The 21,770-nt window shown below is 39.1% G+C and overlaps 1 protein-coding gene across 2 annotated transcripts; it reads left to right on the top strand.

Annotated features, from left to right (window-relative positions):
* The first annotated feature begins 1,766 nt into the window (after nt 1-1,766).
* On the top strand, nt 1,767-21,088 carry ogfr (opioid growth factor receptor). 2 transcript variants are annotated; one of them, XM_079803132.1, is made up of 8 exons: nt 1,806-2,042; nt 7,128-7,167; nt 8,947-9,015; nt 9,096-9,177; nt 9,259-9,337; nt 9,412-9,478; nt 10,700-10,848; nt 19,641-21,088. In XM_079803132.1, exons 3-8 carry the CDS (start codon nt 8,989-8,991, stop codon nt 20,509-20,511), a joined length of 1,275 nt encoding a protein of 424 aa, XP_079659258.1. In that variant the 5' UTR covers nt 1,806-2,042; nt 7,128-7,167; nt 8,947-8,988; the 3' UTR covers nt 20,512-21,088. The 2 variants fall into 2 exon arrangements, with proteins under 2 accessions (XP_079659257.1, XP_079659258.1); XM_079803131.1 differs by lacking the exon at nt 7,128-7,167 and having other exon boundaries at nt 1,767-2,042.
* Nucleotides 21,089-21,770: the final 682 nt, after the last annotated feature.

Here is a 21,770-nt window from a genome sequence, read left to right as displayed (position 1 = left end):
GTTCCCTTAACACTGGGTTATTTGGGAAGGTGATCTTTCCCTCTCAACACACTTCTTAAGGGACATTGTTGATTTTGTGTCTAAAAACAAAATGACAGCGCCGCCGACGGCTCCCGTAATCCGAACGAAGCTCGCGCTCTTGCTCTCGTTGATGTGTGTGTGTGTGTGTGTGTGTGTGTGTGTGTGTGTGTGTGTGTGTGCCCATACAAGGGATTTCGCCCTTTATGACATCATACAGGGCCATACTCTGGAAAAAAAAACGTTCCGAATCCTGAAGGAGTGTATTTGACACAGAAATACGCCGGCATACTTTAACTCGTTTTTGAAACTTTGGCCATGTTTATCATGAGAATCAACTCTTTAGCTGTGTAAATAGGTCAGAATGCATGAACCCCCTATCACGAGTTTGTGTGCCCATATAATCTTAGTAAAAGTGCACAAAAGTCTTACCCTGAATCACCACGGTACACATGTAATAAGTGTTTATATTGGGACTGTTTCAGACCGGTCTGGTGTGAACCGCTGCGCTCGCCATAGACATAAACAGATAGAAGTAGCTCCGGCTGCAATGATCTTCCACAAGACGCATGCAGTTCAGTTTATTAACCGCTAGAGCGACAAAAGTTACATAGTGTTGCTTTAAAGCTGCACTGTGTAATATTTATGAGGCTCTATTAACAGAAATGCATAACTATGTTTTCAGTGGTGTATAAAGATCTTACATAATGAACTGTTATGTTTTTATTACCTTAGACTGAGCCATTTATATCTTGATACGCGGCGGCTCCCCTTGCAGTGAAGTCGGCATTTTGTGCCGCCATGTTTCTACGGTAGCCCTAAAGGGACAAACTGCTCTACAGAGCACTAGTCACTCGATGCTGTCTCAGACCACATCTTTGTCCTGTGTCAGCCACCGTAGATTCTCCATGTGCTCCGAAAGGGAGGGGTGAGCGGTGGGTGATTGCAATTCACGACCTCACCACTAGATGCCGCTAAAAATGACACACTGTTTAAAACATGTTTATCAGGCATTTTTGGAGACACAAGTGAATATAGAAATTGCATATCAATGTTCCTATAAAATATTAGATATTATGGTAACCCTTTAAAATAAGGTTTCATTAGTTAACATTAGTTAATGTATTAACTGACATGAACTAACCATGAGCAGTACATTCATTACTGTATTAGTTCATCTTTGTTAACGTAATGTTAACAAGATTTTAATAATGTAGTAGTAAATGTTGAATTTAACTCATATAACTTTATAAGTGCAGTTCATTATTAGTTCATGTTATCTAATGAACCTTATTGTAAAGTGTTACCGATAGGTTATTATTATGAAAATGTTGCCAACTATTACTCTCATTATTCCACCTCTTTTTTCATTGCATTGCTCCAAGAACACATTCATATGCAAATTAGATCCAGATACGCTGTTTTAAACGGGAAAACCTGGCCATTTTACCCACTTTAAGTAAAATGGCATATCAATTGATTATGGTATATCTTTCATAACATAGTTGAGAATCACCTTTAAACAAAGTTTGGTTAAAAAAATCCTTAAACCTGAAAATGAATTTTTTAAATGTCATTTTATCCCGGTATCCTTACGAGGACATAGCGTATGAATAAAATATCATTTTCAACAACGACATAAAATGTTTCATTTGTTTCTTATGCTCTAAACAATGTAATGCCATGAAAACACGCAGGGTTGAAAAGGCTGTTTCCCTGTGTGTGTGTGTGTGTGTGTGTGTGTGTGTGTGTGTGTGTGTGTGTGTGTCTGTCTGTGACGAGCATCCGCGGCCGCGCGCGCGAGGGAGCGAGTGGAGCCGCGCGCGGACGCACATCTGCACACCCAATGGAGCTCTGCGGACTCTCGGCTAACTCCGGGCGTTTCATCGCGGTTCTCCTCACTCATATGACCTGTAGGGATGGACGACGATCTGGTGTGTGAGTATGACTCCACCTGGGACACGGAGAGCGACGGGGACGAGCTGGAGAACACCGGCCGCAGCAAGAAGACACGGCCCGCGTTCGTATGTCGCCCTCTCTCTCTCATTAATCCGTGAACTAACGTTACTGCTGCGCTGAGATACTTCTGTGTGTCATATTGCCTCTGGACAGATCGGGTTTACGTCTGGTTTATATATGTGTGTGTGTGTGTGTGTGTGTGTGTGTGTGTGTTAGAGGGACAGTCACGCGCACGCGCATCCTTTCCTCAGAAACGAGCACTAGCGGGACGTGTATAAATAAGTTAAACCCCTTTGACGGGTTATTTCTTTGCAGTTGGTGTACTTTTATTGCTTGAGTGTGTTTTGTGGAATAGCATGTTAGCTAACGTTAGTTATTCAACAAAAGCGCTGCTGACCGGAAGGACGTCACTCGCCGCCGGCACGTCATACGCTGGGTCCCAGATGATAACAAGTCGCGCGAAGCGCCTGCAGTCAAAAACACAATCATAACACAATCATAACAATATCATAACAATCCGCGATAATGCGAAACAGTGTCATTTTCAGACCGGACTGTATGCGTTTCGGTTTTTAACCGTAATCAGAGCCATATATATATCTCTCTATGGCTCTGACCGTAATATACATCGAAAACGGCCTGTAATTAGTTGGTTGCCATGGTGATTTAATCTCGCGCTACTGCTTTTTAAAATGGAGTAAATATTTCATATGTTTTACAAATTTCCTGTTTGTGCTTCAGTGCGTTCACGTCAATCTACAACTCCTCTTTAGTTCACCCAAACATGTAAATTGTCATAATTTACTCTCCCTGATGTCGTCCTAACGCACGGAGTTGATATTTTGGAAGAAGGCCCCAAACGATGGACCCGCGGACTCTCGCTCCTGGGATTTGGTCTTATTTCAGTTCCCTGGACTTCTCAAAGCGCTGGTTCACCAAAAGAAAATGTTAAAAGCTTTTCACGATACTTAGTGATGGTCAATTATAATGAAATAAAAGAATTATAAAAAAAATACACACAGAGAAAAAGGGTGTTAAACTGTACCTTTAGGGGCACAACAGCTTGTCCCCGGGGCAATACCTTTAAAAGGACATCTGTGTACCTTTTTTACTCCTAAAAAGTGCATATTAGAGTACAAATGCGTGCCTTAAGGTACTGCTAGAAGCTTTTTTTGGTAAAAAAAAAAAAAAAAGATACACAGATGTCCTTTTAAGGGTATTGCCCCGGGGACAAGCTGTTGTGCCCCTAAAGGTACAGTTTAACACCCTTTTTCTCTGTGTGTTATTTTTTTATCATGAAATAATGTCTTATTTCTATCGTACACCAAGCATTTTGTCATGTCCCTGAGGCACTTCACTGAATTTGAACTTATATATTTAACAAAATGTGCGCAGTCTATAATTTTTGGCAATATTGTATGTATTTATTTGTTACTTTTCTAAATGTTTTTATAAACAAAAATGCAAGATATTTGATAAAAAACAGACTCTAATGTTATGTCCCTCAGTCTGAACTCAACCCCGTCAGCCATTCTCCGCCCATAATCATGTAGACTCCACCCACATGTGTAAGGGTGTGCACCTACACTGGTCTCACGATTCGGTTCGGCTATGGTTATCATGCGTTAGGTTTAGGGATGGCTCGATACCACAATTTTGTCTTCGGTTCGGTACCACAATCTAATACCGAAGTACCGATATTAAATCGATACCACACAGGGTCTGAATTATGATGCGGGTATTGCGCATAATTTTACTCACTCTCACAAGTTTTGGGTTTATGAAGCGGGAAATTACCGCAAATGTTTATTATTAAATTAATCAACAAAGATTATCACATCAATCAGTCATTTGGAAACTTTCTTGTAAGTAATTTCAGCATTACTGCGCGTCTCCATTCTCTCAAAATGAGCAAATTGCTCCTGGCTTTAAAAGACATCGCACCTGCTCAATAAAAGCATCTGCGCGCTCAGATTCAACACTTACGCTTCTGTTGCGGGACAGCTGACGGAAATCACGGCCCACGTCTTTTTAAAACTCGCCAATTTGAACATGCAAGCGATTTTAGAGCATTTCGTAACACATATGGGATGAGAGTTTAGAGAGAGTTTTCTTTGTGCTCATGCCAACAACAAACACACACACACACACACACACACACACACACAAGCCTAAAGAGCTCGCGCATTCCAAATTAAGTTGTTTTTCCTCAGTCAAATACACACTAAATTATGTCAAATGTCCATCTTTAGTGAGTCGTCACATAAACACAGTTGGTCATGTCTTTCGCAGATGTAAATAGTGCAATAGTGTGCGTGCAAATATTATGAGGTCTAAACGTCACTGGTTGAAACAAACGCTGGAGATTTCTTTATATTTAAACGATACGATCTTATGTATGTGCGTTGATCAGTGTTAAAAGAAAAATGTCTAAATTAGATCGTTTGAATTATGCACTCGCCTGTCGATCTCTTAATGTCTTACAAGTCAGGAATTAAGTGACGATGCTTGGCAAGGTTTGATGGTTCTTCAGCAGTTTTATAAGCAAAGTAATTCCAAATTTCACGTCTAACGTTACTCCTCTCTTTATTAATGAGTTTTGTGTGTGTTGAGTGAGATTCATCTGCTGTATTCATCTTGTTCTGTTGCCACATTTGCCGGTTTTACGTCAGTTTGGGTAGCGCTGCCACCTAGCGGTGAACTTCGGAACAGCAGCATATACCGAAATGAGCAAAATCATGATATCGTACCGTTTGAAATCAAATATATACCGGTATTTTTCCAGTACCGGTATACCGCGCATCCCTAGTTCGGTTCGATATCCCGATGCACAGCATCCTCATGTATACAATTTTGTCAGTCAGTTTTATGAACTGAACCTTTAATTTGACCAGCTCAAAGAAAACACGCATCTTGAATGTATCAAACAAAACTCAAGTCTGGGCACAGAAGACGACAGGAGCGTTTAGAACAAATACACTAACACTAAAGCCACTTCAGGAGGTCTGAGCCGCATTACAGTCATAACTAAACAGTCTCAAAGCATCTGGTTGTTGAAACCACATATGTCAATTTTACTCCTCGCAACAATGCTAAAAGAATTAACGTGTGAGCGCGTATTATGGGCTATATGACATGTTATAGCCAGAGTATCGCCGCAGCTGAGTATCTCTTCATCAACGCTCAAACTACTGGAAACTACAATCATCTGCATTAAAAGTAAAGAGCTGAATGATCTCACCAGTGTTGCGGGAATTGGAGATTAATATCCGTTTTGCGGTGATACATTTATGTGGCCAAGAGTAAATGAAATGGTTTTGATAAATCAGATTTGATTTACACACAGGTTGTTCATAAAAGCCGAAATGTGTCCAGATGTCGTAGTTGGAGCATTTTAATTCTCCTCCCTCTGCCATTGTATGCTAACGCGAGAAAGCACGTACGCGATTAATGACGGCAGAAAAGCGTCAGTACATTATAATCGGTTATGGTCTATTACTGAACCGATACCAAATCGTCCCCGCATCGAAGAAGCGATTAATTTCGCCAGCGCTAATATGTGCCATCATTCAGGTGTCTTTATAGGGGTCATAACCAATCCTTCCTGTCAGAAGCTGAAGCCGGCGCGCCTCCATCGCCCCCTGGTGGCTGGTCCCAGTATAGCTCCGGAGGCTTCACTGTTCTTCAGCGGAGGCGAATGAAGTCGCGTCGTCCATGTTTTTATTACGGTCTATGGTAGGGCTGTACCTGAATATTCGTTCGGTGGGTTGGTATTCGATTTTCAAATTTAGTTTTTTTGTTTCTCCCTTCCGCACACCTGGCATCCCTCTCGAAACGGTTCTCATTCGCACTTGAATATGTTTACAGTATAAAACATATCAAAATAGAACACTTTTTTTTTATTTTTTATTTTTTTATTATATTATAGCCTAGCCAACAGTTGAATAGGAACCCAACCTAGTTATACTCAATACATATATTTACATATATACAATACACAACATTTTCAGGGGCGGGTTGCTTGAATGGTGGGTTCTTTAGCCTATTATTATTAATGGAAAACACAACAACAAAACAGTACAATGACAAACTCACTTAAATAGGTGCTTTGAAACCAAATCTTCTGCGATCATCTTGTCATTGAGCTCCTCACTCGTGATGAATGAGATCTGACTATCTGTCTCCTTCAAAACCGGTTACAGTCTTCAACCCCGTCTATTCTCAACTACTCTTTTGGGGAGGGAAAAATAATGAAGACCATTAAAAAGAAGGCATTTCTTGCTGATTACCGCTTGACATGTTAAGGACTGACACAATAAAATTGTGGTTTTAGTTAAACATCTAAATTTAATTTTGTTTTATTTTACAAAAATAAAGAGACACACAATTTGTCTATTTTTAACTTCAGTCCCATAAAAATGTGAGAATTGTCATGAATATTACATTATTAAATTGTTATGAGGGACACATGAGCAGTAGGTAGATGTTTGTTTTTATAGCTAGTTTTGTGTAAAATCATTTGAGAAATCTGGAAAAAAAGCTAAAAATAGTAAGTCTTTAATGCCTGAGGTGGGAAAATATGATTTGTTAGAGGTTTTATATGTGCCTAATGATGTGGGGGTATTTAGAAAATAGATTATAAGTAGTTTAAAAAATAAATAAATAAACAAATAAATTTTTTTTTAAAGATCACTGGACATATTTCCTTCAGCACTATATTCAGAGTATATGAAACCTCTGTGTTATTCAGCTTGCCCTCAGTTACGTCTCTGTTAAATTCATATGTTGAAATTAATTTAATTTCATTATTTTCAGGGGTCCAACCCATATCCTCCTCCCAGTTCTGTGACTGTCTCAAGCATGGTTCAGTAAATTACAACTTTTATAAATTAAAAAGAAAAGCACACAAATGTTAATAAATAGCTCCGGCATAATTGTCTATTTTAGTAAATAACGATCATTTTATTCCTCCATATATTTCTAAAAGTGTAGGATCTTGATGATCTTAAATAAGTTGAATTGTCCATGTTACTGAAGCCCACGACATGTGCACATGGGAAGATATAAAACTATAATATAAAAGAGTTGATTTCTGTTGTGCTTTGGTGCGACGCCTCTATATTCTCAATTCTTTCTGTGTCACACCACAGGACACATTTCAGCAAAATGTTCGAAAAATAGTGAAAGAAAGTAAGTGCCCCCTTATTTTTTTTTCTCAAACATTAGACACACTACATAACAATATGCATTTATTCTTCAAAAGTGGAGTTTTTACTGCTTTAGTTATTTGTCGACTTCCCAATTGCAGTAAAAGATCCTAAACTTCCTAACACATTCTGACTGATTGACATCTGCCAGACGTAATGGCTCTCATTCTAAGCATTCTTCTCATAAGGGCACATAAAAACTGTCATGAATCTGCAACAGTTTTTGCTCATGGAAAGTGAAATTGTATGTGTCTTCTGTAAGCAAAGTGCGAAACAAGCTGTGAAAAATAATTAGTATGAGCCAGCAAAAATGTCTTCCAGTGACCAGCTGCTAATAGCTTCTTTTAATAAGTTTGCAGATATTTTCGGGTGGCCCATCCTTTTGAACTGGCCTATATCTAGTAAGCTCAAGGCACAAGCTTCACACAACAGGGCATTCTGGGTAAACGCTACTGAGTTTCTGATGCTCCACTCCTTTCAAGTCCTTGCTTTTGCACCAGTGGCTGAACATTTCCTGCTTTCCCTCTGAAGTCAGTTGTCTCTCGTGGGACAGTCATGTATTTATGTATTTTTTTTAAGTTGCTTTATCAAATCCGGATCAGTGAAGATTCAAGACTGTTGACTTTACATGCATTATATTTGGAAAGATGCATGGCAACTGTGCACCGATGCTGCTTGCAAATATATTAGATTCCATTTATTAATTTCAGTCTTTTTTTGTATATATTTAATATGTCTTAGTCAGGGTTTGAAATTAACTTTTTCACTCATGGCTACTAAATTTTCTACTAGCCTGGCTCTGTACAAATGAAATATATGAGAGTCTGGTAAGGCTAATTCAGAACTTCTACTAGCCGGAAAAAAAAGAAATCAGATTAAATACGCCACAGCTTATTTATATATATGTCAAGCCAAAAATGATTCAGACACAGATATAATGTTTCTCTAGTGTGTACAGGACATTACAGTTAATTTCTGTAAGTGAGGATAATAGTCAACTGTGACATATTATACCCAATAATTCCTCATACAGTAACTACTACCAGTAAAACTGATCAACCAAAAATGATTCAGACACTTTGACCTGAGCATGTTTTGTTATGCTGAGCATTAATTTCTTATTCAAACAAAATCCTGTCATTTTCCTCTATTCCTCTTTCTTCACCAAAAATGTATTTTAGGTGGACAGATCAATACAGTGCAAAACTTTTCATTGCTTAAAATGGCGGGTCGTTCCTTTTTTCTCTGGGGTTAGTTACCCCAGGCAAGCATCTCCACATTATTGTGTTTTTAAACAAGCATGGCGTTATTTCTTACGTGCAAAAAAATCGAAATATTGAGGAAAATCTCCTTTTAAAGTTGTCCAAAGGAAGTCCTTATCAACGCATGTTACTACTAATAATACATTTTCGATATATGTACGGTAGGAAATGTACAAAATATCTTCATGGAGCATGATCTTAATATCCTAATGATTTTTGGCATAAAAGAAAAATGTTTAATTTTGACCCATTCGATGTATTGTTGGCTATTGCCACAGATATACCCGTGAGACGCATGACTGGTTTTGTGCTCGCATATATGAAATGGTTTGCACAATAATGTGTGTTCTCCACAGTTATTGAACTACAGGGATATTCATCGTGACCACATTTTGATTGATATCATATTTGGATTATGTTGATACCACTGTTCTCAAACAATCTAGGTTTGGGATTTGGGATGCAGTTGAAACTAATGTTTGTCCCTTTGATCTTTCCAGTGGTCCAACTCTTCCTCCAGAAACCTCCGAGCGGCCAAGGACATGCAGAACTATAGACATGGATATCCAGTAAGAGCTAGAGTTAACAAAAACCTGCTTTCAATGAAAAAGACCTGATGATGTGGTGATCTTTTATCATCTCTTTATAGAATATCAATGAAGAGGAATGCCCAGAAGAAAGAATGATTAATTTAAAATTCTATCTAAATGAAATTAAGTCATCGCCTGACGGTACGTCCTTGCTTCCTCTCAATAACAATCCCAAAGTCAAGGTGTGTTGCACTGGGTCTGAGCTCTTGTGTTGTGCTTTAGACGTGTCGATCGAGACGTTTCACACAGAGTGGAAGACGGATTACAAAAGACTGGAGAGAGTTCATTCCTACATTCAGTGGTAAGAACGGCCTCTTTGACCTCCTCTTGTTTCCCTAAGCAGATGAAATGTCCAAGTAAAGCTGTTGCTCTTAGGTTGTTTCCTCTGCGGGAGCCGGGGGTGAACTACATGGCTGCTGAACTCACCAGGAAAGAAATCCAGGTGAGTGTCTAAACCAGCACCAGAGCAGGGCTCCACATTAACGCTCGTCCGGGACAAGTGGATTTTTTGAAGGGGCAAGTGAAAAATAATTTTACTTGCCCGACAAGTATCCTGGTTAAAACGTCAAAACAAAAAATAACTAGGGAATCACCAAAGTGCAATAATGATTCTGCATTCAGTTAGTGTAAGTGGAGATGGATAGTGGATAATATAAAACGAACTGACGTTAATAAGGTTGAGCTGTTGAGGCTCGCGTCGCCTCTCGAGGAGAAAATCCAAAACAAATGAGCGCCGCTCACACACAGAAACTCAGTTAACATACACGGTTAAAATTGTGCAGTTTTTATATTTATAACATATGATACAGTTACGCAACGTCACACTAACAAGAGTGTGTTTTCCTGAATATCATCACGACTGAACATGACACTGATTTCATACGACCGCTCCATAAACAATTAATTAACATTAAGTCACTTACATTTTAGATGCAATTGGACTGTTTTTGTTCTATTTCAGCAGCGAAAATAGTTCCAAACAAAGATCACAGCAGAACCGTAACGCATCTCACAGCATCAGTGTGTGTTAGTGAATGATTCAGCGTTTGAATGAATCGGTTGAATCAAAGATTCAATGACCTATTAGTAAACGATCGCCTAATTCTTGAATGATTCACTGAATCGACTCAATGATTCGCTCATTCAGACAGTCACAGCGCCACCTACTGGTGCTTTAGTTTCATCTTTCCAACATTTCTTATTTGTATATTCAAAAATATTTAAAATAATCTCATAACATTATTTAATACAGTTGTAATTTTTCAGTGTAAATAATTTAATTTAATTGGTAACAGCCTATAGTGTCTTATTCTAATTTAATTTATTGATCAAATTTAAAAATATAAAATGAAAGCTGAAGCATATCCTATATTTAATAAGATTATGGAAAAATGCCCTTTATAAAAAGGTAAAATATTTAAATATGTCAAAGCTGATTGAACTCTGGTGAGAATATTGCTTCAGAATAGATTATATTTACAAAGAAAATAAAAAATCCGGACAAGATAATTTTTTCCTCAGACAAGTGAATGACAAATGTACTTATCCGAAGGACAAGCATGTGAACCAGCTTAATGTCGAGTCCTGCAGAGGCTCCAAACGGTCCTCTTTATGTGTCCTGGATGCGGTGGGAATGTCGTGACTCCTGTTCTGTGTTCCTCAGGCGTTCAGGGAGAGCGATGAGGCAAAGAGCCGTCTTCTGGATTCCTACGAACTCATGCTTGGCTTCTACGGGCTACAGCTGCTCAACAGAGAGACTGGGGAGGTGAAGCGCGCCGAGAACTGGAGGGAGCGGTTCGCCAATTTAGAGAGGTGAGGTGTTCCTGCCTTCAGTCTTTTAGACCGATCATATCATCTAAAACAAATGAGAAGATGGCTGTTTAGTGAACACAGCATCAGTCCTCCATTTTGTTCAGTTTCCAGTCATTTAGATATTGTCTCAGGTGTGGATTAGTGGTCAAACCTTTTTTATTTTACATTTCCAATTAGGGATCGACCGATATGGATTCGTTCTTTTTTCCATCAGCCTCAGCCGGTGAGCGATACGGGCTGCAGATTTTCTTGAGCCGATATTTGGAGCCGATTCTGCTTTTGCTCCCTCAATTTACATCACAAAAATGACACCATGATCATGATGATAATTAAAAATTTACAATTTAAAAAAGGAACATTTATTGAACTAAAAAAAAACAATATTTAACAAATAGTAAAAACAGGCGAGGTAGAACAAGAAAAAAAGAGTTCAGTGGTGAGAATAAATATTTAAGCATAAATAAAATAATCACACTATTGCACAGTATCAACAAGCAAGCAGCATAATAAAGTGCACACTAACTTACTGTACTTCATTTAAAACTGTTTACAACATAGTCATTTAATGGTTACACTCTAAAAAATGCTGGGTTAAAAATAAGTTGGGTTGAATATGAAATAACCCAGCAAATTGGGTTGTTTTGACCCAGCGGTTGGTTTAAATGTTTGCTTAAAACAACCCAATTGATGAGTTAGTCCATTTTCAACCCAGCTTGGGTTATTTTTAACCCAGCATTGTTTAGAGTGCAGGTGCACTTCACTTAATCTCTTGTAGAGCAACACCAGCAGTAATTCAGGAAAAAATCTCCCAATGCTCCACGTGAAACTTCAGTCTTTCCGCCTTTTACCATCGTGTCAATTCTCAATTGATTTAGATTAATATGCGCGAGGGAGAGCAAGACAGTTTGAAGACGGTGAGAGCTGCCCTGTGGACGCTTGTCTGGAAATAATGCAGGGGGAAAAATATCGGCGAACGCAGCAGCCTTATATCGGCCGATACACGTAAAAATATCGGCAAACGCAGCAGCCTTATATCGGCCGATACACGTAAAAATATCGGCGAACGCAGCAGCCTTATATCGGCCGATACACGTAAAAATATCGGCGAACGCAGCAGCCTTATATCGGCCGATACACGTAAAAATATCGGCGAACGCAGCAGCCTTATATCGGCCGATACACGTAAAAATATCGGCAAACGCAGCAGCCTTATATCGGCCGATACACGTAAAAATATCGGCGAACGCAGCAGCCTTATATCGGCCGATACACGTAAAAATATCGGCGAACGCAGCAGCCTTATATCAGCCGATACACGTAAAAATATCGGCGAACGCAGCAGCCTTATATCGGCCGATACACGTAAAAATATCGGCAAACGCAGCAGCCTTATATCGGCCGATACACGTAAAAATATCGGCAAACGCAGCAGCCTTATATCGGCCGATACACGTAAAAATATCGGCGAACGCAGCAGCCTTATATCGGCCGATACACGTAAAAATATCGGCAAACGCAGCAGCCTTATATGGGCCGATACACGTAAAAATAGCAAATATCGGCCGATATATCAGTCTAACACTATTTCCAATGACTATAACTGATATCCAAGACGAAGCTGACCAATGGCCAATACATGCTGACCAGGGATGGAAATTAGCACCCGCCACCAGCCAAATGCGGGTGATTTTGTGTTGTGGCGGGTAGATTCGCTTCACCTACCGGCTACCGTGGCGGGTAAATAAAAATAGCATAGCCGACTGTTTCAGCTGGACAGCGGACACTTTTAGACGAGTCACACCTTCAAAAAGAAATGTGCCGTTACAAATCAAATTCACAATATGCAGTAGAGAAGTTAATTTGCGCGTGGTTGCGTTAAGCGGCTTTATTGCCATAGCGGCGGAGTCTCGAGAACATGCGCTGGAAACGTGCGCGGTTTTTTTAAAGACATATCGAGCTTGCGTCGCATCCACCGTTTGAACGCAAGAGGATCTCCAGATATAGAGCTGAATAGAAAAAAAGGTATCAATGGGTCTGTCCAGTAACTCGTGATGAACCTCAGGCGAACTGCACACTTTATGAGAAGCATTTCAGTTGCTCAGACTGACTGACTTAAAGCAGCAGCAGTGACACAGAGAGAGACCGGATAGCTGGACCGAATGGCTTCAGCCAAGTGCAAGCAAAACTCACGTAGGCAGGCTGACGTTTCACATGGGGTTTATTATCAGCGCCATTCCCATGCACTAATGGGGTAACGTTCGTTTGCAACACTTCACTGACAACAGCGTTATTGAATGGAAAAATAAACGATAAAGAGCAACAGAAATATATAAAGCATACATGCAGCTCACAGCTCGTGCTCCATCTAAGGACTGCCCACTCAGCGAGTGAGTGAAATAAGTGCCTTCCCCCTTAAAGGAGCAGCACCGAATTGTACTTGTTACAAGGTATAGGTCTATTGTTTTTTTAAATGGATAATATATTTATATAATATTCCATACATTATCAGAGCTTGGCAGACAGAATTATTATATATTTTTAGACAGGTTAATTAATAGATTATAGCCTAATTAATGTAATTATTAATGTATAATTTTAATCATACCTAATAAATAATCCTGCCATATAAAGTTTGCCCTTTATTAAAATAATATTTAGATAAAAATTGGACAAATAATTACATAATAACAGTCAAAATTTAAGTAAATTAATACAAAATTTAACCATTTTGAATTTCAGAATTGTCAAAAAAGTGATTAGTGGTTCAGAATGACTGCTTAAAGGGACAGTTCACCCAAAAATGAAAATTCTGTCATCATTTACTCACCCTCAAGTTGTTCCAAACATGTACACATTTCTTTGTTATGTTGAACACATTGGAAGATTCATTCCTACTATGGAAGTCAGTGGTGCCCCAGAGCAGCCTGGGTACAAACTTTCAGCAAAATATCTTCTTTTGTGTTCAGCAGAACAAAGAAACTCATACAGGTTTGGAACATCATGAGGGAGAGTAAATGATGACAGAATGTTTTAGTTTTGGGTGAACTATCCCTTTAAAGTGCACCAAATAGGCTTTAGAAATAAATTAAATAATCAAATGTAAAATAATATAAAAATGTTACATTGTCGTGAATGGGTGTCCCTTATTTTGCCAGACTGAAGGTGGCAACCCTAGTATGTCGTCAACACGCTTCAGAAGATGCCAAAACTAATAGTTTCATTGTTGGGACTAAAAACCTAAAACTGGAAGCCATAAAAGACCATGAATCATCCAAATGCCACATCCATTAATCTGCCCGACTCATTTAATGAAATTAATATCAGTTCATGGTTTGTGTGTGTATAAGAGAGAAAGAGAAAATGCCAGTATTTCATTGAGACTTGAGATTAAATAAACTGCTGAAGTATTGTAGAGCTTGTAGTATTAATTTTCACATGCAGTTACACATTGTCGGTTAAAAACAAGAAATGGCTGGTAAAAACATTGAGTGGCTGGTAGATTTTGAAATCCACCAGCCACAGTGGCCGGTGGACAAAAAATTTAATTTCCATCCCTGATGCTGACATATGTATATCACATTGACCCAACATGTAATTAAAAATAGAAAAATTGCATTATTCATTAACAAGATTTTAAAATCACCACATTTAATGGCGCGTTCACACTGCGCGAGTTTCAAACTCGTGGGATCGTGTGCATCAGATGGTGTGCGCTGTCCTGTATCTCGCTCTCATTGGCTGTAGGTCATCGCCAATGTCATTTTCAGTCAGAACACATTTCGGCAGGATTTTGAATCACGACAGGTCGAGATTTACCATGCAGGGCTCCAGACAAAAATATCAATTAAGGAGCCATTGGCTCCTATAAGGGAAAAACTTAGGCGCCAAATAATTTTTTCAAGTGCCACAAAAGAATGAACGTATTTAAATTTTTCATATGCAATTATATGGGCGGTGCTGAATTTCATTTTTGGCTTCTTCCATTCTTTCTCATTAAGACAACAGGTTAAGTAAAACATTTTTTTTTTTGTCTTTTTTGCCTGTGTAGAACTGAAACAACTTAAATCTATGCGCCTCTTAACATTTTAACAACACCACACACACAGAGCGATTTTCGCAGTTTTCTCCACTATAGGCTTTATTAATTTATTGTCATATACATAGAGCGCTTCACAGCTGCTGCACATCACACAGGCTGCACAACACTTGATTTGTCTTGTTAAACTACTTAAAACGCTCCCACATTTTTCTTTACTTTATTTCCTTCCTTTTGTTAATTTGGTAAATTTGGCAAATTAGAACCTGAAGAAAAAAGTTTTAAGCATGTTGATATTTCCAATCACTATGTTGGACAATTCTTACCAGAATCATTTCTATTAAGTTAGTGTATATTTTTTAGGTAAAAGTGTTAAATTATTAAGCAATATCTCATGTAGGATTTTTCCTTTGCGTTATATATACTGTCCACTAGGAGGTGCTCTAAGCATATCGCATCCTTGATTTGTTTTCACTGAATAGACGCTGGTTTTGTGAAAGAGTGACGCACGTTCGTTGCGTTTTACAGTGAAATGAGAGTTCTGTGTCTTTAATAATATCAACACATTAATTATTTATCTCTCATCCACCCGTAATTATTTACAATGTTATGATCCGCTCATCACAAACACACTCAAAAATATCCACTCACACACACACATCCGCTAAACTTCACTGCGGACAGATAAGCATGATCGAAAACATCTGTGATCTTATTTTTCCTTCAGATAACAAGTTAAGAGAGTCAATGCAAGGCAAGAAAGGAATTTTATTCCCTATTTAAAATAGCCGTCCGGCAGGCGGTGATACGTTTGGCGTATTCCTGTGAAGTTAAGGCAGTAACAGAAAAGTTTAATAAGAGTAAAATATATTGAGAATAAGTATCAGTATCAATTAAAAACGAGAATTGCTACTGATTAGTGACGTCCACACAGCCTTCCTGCACTTTTACAAGTAGAGTAGAGGACTGGATATTCATTCATGACACGTCTCTATCGCTTTCTATCTCTCTTTCTATCTCTTTCTATCTCTCTTTCTATCTCTCTTTCTATCTCTCTTTCTATCTCTCTTTCTATCTCTTTCCGGCCGTCAGTGTTGTTGCTTGATAGAGATGAGGGCTTTGAAAAAGCATGATATTTTCTGTTTTGACATCCGTTTCTGACGCGTATTTTGCAGCTCCGACTCAGCAGGTTTTTTCCTCTGTAACTTTGCTGCGCGTCGTCTCATTTTATTACGTCAACACACAACAAGACTGGTCGCCAATGGCGATCTCAGCAAAAATATCACTCGCAAATTAATATTTTTGGTGGCAAATGCGACCGTTTTAGTCTCAGTCTGGAGCCCTGCCATGCCAAACACTCAGATCGCGTCTTTGTTAATTCACACTGCCTGATTGTGACTCGCGTGCACGAGCACCGATTTTGCCTATGATTTCGCGCGTTTATCAGCGATTTCGCAAAACCTGTCGGCGAGTCATGAAAAATCAGTTCTTAGCAGCTAATAACTTGCATTGTAGTAGTAGTAATATAATAGGCCTACATGCTTTAATGTTCAAAAAAGTATTATTTTTCACGTAGTGTACATTAATGTAGCTCCTCTATTCCCAGTCTGTCTGAAATGCTCTGATTTCTACAAAGCCCCTCCTTCTGAAAAGCCCAGAGTGCTCTGATTGGCCAGCTCACCCAGTGCTCTGATTGGCCAGCTGACCCAGTGCTCTGATTGGCCAGCTGACCCAGTGCTCTGATTGGCCAGCTGACCCAGTGCTCTGATTGGCCAGCTGACCCTCAAGCGTGTCGGAATCGTAACTTCAGCTTCTAAGGCTTCTAAAGCGATTGGGGACACTACATTTTCAACTAAATATCCAAAAATAATCTAATTAAGTAAACTAAATTAACTATATAAACTAAATTACTGATCTAAAGCCCACATTGTCACTGTATGATAATTGAAATGAGCTGATGACATCACCGTTTTCTCCAGAGCGAATCAAATTATGCTGCATTATTTTCCTGTTTAACACTGTGAAGCTGCTTTGAAACAATCGGCATTGTAAGAAGCGCGATATAAATAAAGTTGACTTGACTTGATTGTAAACACAGTTAAAGGGGTAGTTCACTCACAAATGTAAATTCTGTCATTAATTCCTCACCCTCATGTCCAAACCCGTAAGACCTTCGCTCATCTTCAGACACAAATGAAGATATTTTGATGAAATCCGAGAGCTCTCTGACCCCTCCATAGACAGCTGTTTAATGAACACTTTCAAGATCCAGAAAGGAAGTATTAAAATAGTCCATGTGACTCCAGTGGTTCAGCTTTAATGTTATGAAGAGATGAGAATACTTTAGTGCGCAAAAAACCAAGTGAAAATAACAACTTTTTACAAGAATTAACTTTTTTGTGTGTGAACTAACTGTCATCGGCATCACCTATTAGTTCAAGCCCGAGTCAGATTTGTCAGAATGTTTCACAGTAAGTTTTTATTTTGTTACTCTTACCTTTCAGATATGACGTTATATGGTTTAATTCAATTCACAAAAAAAAAAAAAAAAAATACAGTATATTTTTCCTTTATTTAGGTGTGTATAGCCGGTGTCATACTCTCTGAGGCTGAGGACTTTTGGGTCGTACTTCTCAGGAACAGCATTACCAATAAATCTGAACTGATCCATTAGAAAACACACAGCGTCTCTGCAACAACACTACAATTCACTGAAGCCCCGTCTTCTTTCTTTCTCTGCGATGTGGCCGTTTGCAGAAGTAATATCTGGACTTGGATTGAGGCGTTTTAGGCAGGTCTGGATCAGTGTCTCTGTTAGACAGAATACATCTCTTTGAGGGAGACTATGAGCTTGGTAACAGATCTTTACAGGCACAAACAGATACATCACAGACTAGAGGAAGACGTTAAAAAGCATCCCTTTAACAGATGTAGGCTGATATATTTTGGTTACAGAGATTTTTAAATAATCTATTTATATCCATGTGAATGACAGAGAAAGGCTGTAATACTAATGTTGTAGATAAAAGAGGATAAAGCAATCCCCACCGCTATTTTGAAGCGTGTTCAACTTCATCAAGTGCACGAGGGAAGTGTTTGTGCAGACCCTTCTCCAACAGCCCAAGTCTATTATAATGTCTATTATGCTTTTTCTTACCATGTTGTCCACTGTTAGTAACTCTGGTTTACAACTCAAACACACTAAATACAACTATGGAAAGGCTGAGCTGGAGTGTAATGACGCACAGGCCTCATATCTTCAAATGTACTTCACAATTTCAATAAATTGACCCTATTAAGCCCTACACCCCAGTTTTCTAATAAAGTGTGTTTTCAAATGAAGGCGAGTCTGTAGAGCTGTTCCTAATAAGCCACTTGACAAATAGGATTTTTCTTTTTTTTTTTTCGACAAAACATTAAATTGTATTTTGGCTGATTTTTTTAATGTGGCTATTAACAGCTTTTATTAATTTTTGTTGTACAGCTTATCTTTGTAAGCATCACTCAGGCAGTGTCATAAAAATCTTTTCAATCCATCTTTAAAATGCCAAGATACAAAGTCACATCAGGTTGCAACAGATTTATTAATCTCTTAGTTTCAACTTTTTTAAAGGGCCCACACACACAGTTTCTGCCAGTCTCATGTTAATCTTGAGTAAGAGTCTTTAGTTTTATCATATTTATAACAGGCGTGCAGTGTCACAAGAGTCGCACACACACACACACACACACACACACACACACACACACGTTTGTTTTTGTGAAATGTGAGGACATTCCATAGGCGTAATGGTTTTTATACCGTACAAACCGTATTTTCTATCCCCTTACACTGACCCTAAACCTACCCATCACACACACACACACACACACACACACACACAAGAGCAAGAGCGCGAGCTTCGTTCGGGTTATGGAGGCCGTCGGCGGCGCTGGCATTTTGTTTTTAGACACGAGATCCACACAATGTCCCTAAAGAAGTGTTTCTGGTGTGAGGGAAAGATCACCTTCCCAAATAACCCAGTGTTAAGGGAACAGTGGAACAGTGGAGTTTGTGTTGCCAGAGTTGTGCAAGTGTGTGTGTGTGTGTGTGTGTGTTTGTTCCCGGTCACGAGTTGAAACCGCAGGCGGTGAGTGAAACTGCATCAAATGTCTGTGTTTTGATGGCAATTGACGCATAAGTGCATATAATGTGAACACCAACGTATAGTGAATCGAACGTTATCCAGGGATAATGCCATTGTGTGTGTGTGTGTGTGTGTGTGTGTGTGTGTGTGTGTGTGTGTGTGTGTGTGTGTGTGTGTGTGTGTGTCCGTCCATACAAGCAATTTTGCCCTTTATGATGTCATACAGGGCCATATACAATTTTTTTTTTCTTCTGAAACTTGTTTGAATCCTGAAGGAGTGTATTTGGCACTGAAATACTCCGTCATACGTCCATTTTGTGAAATTGTGGCCATGTTGTCCTAAATAAGTCAGAATGCATGAAGTAGCATTTACTGTTTTGTCTTTGAAGGCAGACAGCAAAGTGAGTGTCAGACAGAAGCAATGAAGTCGGCTCCAAATAAGAAATGAAGTGACCGTAACATTCGTGCATTTGCTACAAAATACATAAATATATTTCAAAATCACAAAAGGGCTGATCGGGTGTGATGTATCAAAACCATCCAAATAACTGCCTGATTTTTCTCTTCTTTTTTGTGCTTGTTTCTGTATATCACACATCACTGAATAATAATGTAATATTTGCTTTCAGAAACATGCACAATAACCTCCGAATCACCCGGATCCTCAAGAGTCTGGGAGAGCTGGGTTTTGAGCATTTCCAAGCCCCTCTGGTGCGCTTTTTCCTGGAGGAGACCCTGGTGAGGAAGACCCTCAGCAGTGTGAAGCGCAGCGTGCTCGACTACTTCCTGTTTGCCGTGCGAGACAAGCGTGAGCGCAGGAAGCTGGTCCGCCTCGCCTTTCTGCACTTTGAGCCCAAAGACAAGTTTGTGTGGTGCCCCAGGAAAATCCAAAAACGCTTCAAGAAGAAGTCGGAGAAGCGGCAGAACTCTTTATCTGGCAGCGGAGAGAGCGCAGCAAATGAGGAAAGCCATCCACGATACAAACACAAGGATGGAGAAGCCGCGAGTGAGCCAGTTGGAGATCTCATAGATGCAAAGAAGCCAGAGGACTCCGACAAACCCTCTGAGGGCTCATCGGAAGATCATCTAGATGCTCCTTCGGGAGAGTTGCCTCTCAATAATGGCACCAGTGTTGACAACGGAGAGATTGCTGGTGTTGAAGGCCAAGCAGGAGGAAAGCAGCCTGAAGCGGCTCCACAAGCGGAGGTCTCAGAGACTCTCTGTGAGTGTGTAGCTGGTTCTGCGGCCGGATCCAGCGACGGTGAGGATTCCCGGGATGAGATGGACAGTCCGGCTGACTCCCAGAGGGAACTTCTGGAAGAAACTGCCTCAGGTACAACTATGGACAGGACAGTATCTGACAGCCCCAAACACAACTCCCCAACGCCTAAAGAGCAGAGCGTCCGCTCGGAGAACCACCAGAACAACGGAATAAACTGCGACCAATCCAATGGATCAGAGAAGGAAGAGCCAATGGACATTGTGGACGCGAGTTCATAGCTCACCCATGAATCCTGAATATGATTACGCACTGAAAATGGACACTTTATAAACCTATTACGAGATGATTTGACCTTTTGTTTTCTAACGTTTATTTGTCCATGCTTTCAGATTCAGTTTTTTGTTGTTGTTCTGATTTGTTTTTTAAGTGAAACTGAAAGAAGAATGTGATTTTTACGTTCCACTAATAAACAACTATTGATGAAAATATGTCCATAGTGAATACACGTATGCTGTTTCTGCTGGCCGTGTCTTTTGCTAAGCTAATGGAGATGCCCAAGTTCAAAGATATGTTCAAAATAGAAGCATTAATATCTCTATGATCAGTTCCTTAGTGATTTTCTCAATGTTCAGCACATGCATTAACCCCCAATTTATAAATGAAAGCTTTTTACCTTTTGCGACATGCCCGTAAATGAACCCTTCATGGAATATTCTAGAATAAATGAAACCTCTTCACTTATGAATTACTGTTCATATATTGTTCTTTTGATGCTTTAAAAATGATTTCTCGTGTTCTCTGCACACATAATTATATGCTTTTTAAAGTCATAATTAAAGTGTACTTTGGTTTCTGCTTTTGATTAGGTGTATTTCCTGTTCTTTAAAACACAGTGAGCACTAATCATTTTAATAATAATATAATAATCAGCCTTTGTAAGGATAAGCTCGACATACATAGTATGAGGCTGTCGATACTGTATTATGACTGAAATTACTGAAGGTTTGTAAATATAAATAGTCACACATCATTTATGGAACATGCGTAATGGCAATACAACTATGAACATGGTAACAGAAATAGAGTGGTATATGAATATATTTAGTGCCATGTTATACAGGGCTGGACTGAGCTGGAGAGGGGTTTACTTTATTTATTTTGCAAGTGCATTGAATGCATTTACACTGCAATTAATTAAGATACATTTTTTAAATGGAAATATAATGGTTGAAAAAAAAAACCCGTTTTCAAAGCTGCGTCTAATCACACACTCTCTTGATTAGGTTCTTCATTTGAATAAGTACTTAGCAAGCCCTTAAACGATGTTCTACAGTCATGTGAAGAAGAAAGTACACCCTCGTTTGAATTCTATGGTTTTATGTATCAGTACATGATTAAAAAAAATAATAATCCGGTCCTTAAGTCTTAAAATTAGGCAAATACATCCTCAGATGAACAACTTCACATGATATATTACATTGTGACTATTTATTTAACAAAAAATAAAGCTAAGGAGCGATGTGGCATTCTGTTGAAT

Source organism: Gobio gobio (assembly GCF_949357685.1).
Source record: "Gobio gobio genome assembly, chromosome: 21".
Lineage (NCBI taxonomy): Eukaryota > Metazoa > Chordata > Actinopteri > Cypriniformes > Gobionidae > Gobio > Gobio gobio.
This window is presented reverse-complemented; position numbering and strand designations above follow the sequence as displayed.

Excerpts from the sequence above, each read along its gene's own strand:
- ogfr (XM_079803131.1), top strand. The coding sequence starts at position 1,938 with ATGGACGACGATCTGGTGTGTGAGTATGACTCCACCTGGGACACGGAG. Across the intron at positions 9,178-9,258 it reads AATTAAGTCATCGCCTGACG|ACGTGTCGATCGAGACGTTT; the intron begins GTACGTCCTTGC and ends GTTGTGCTTTAG. Across the intron at positions 9,338-9,411 it reads GTTCATTCCTACATTCAGTG|GTTGTTTCCTCTGCGGGAGC; the intron begins GTAAGAACGGCC and ends TGTTGCTCTTAG.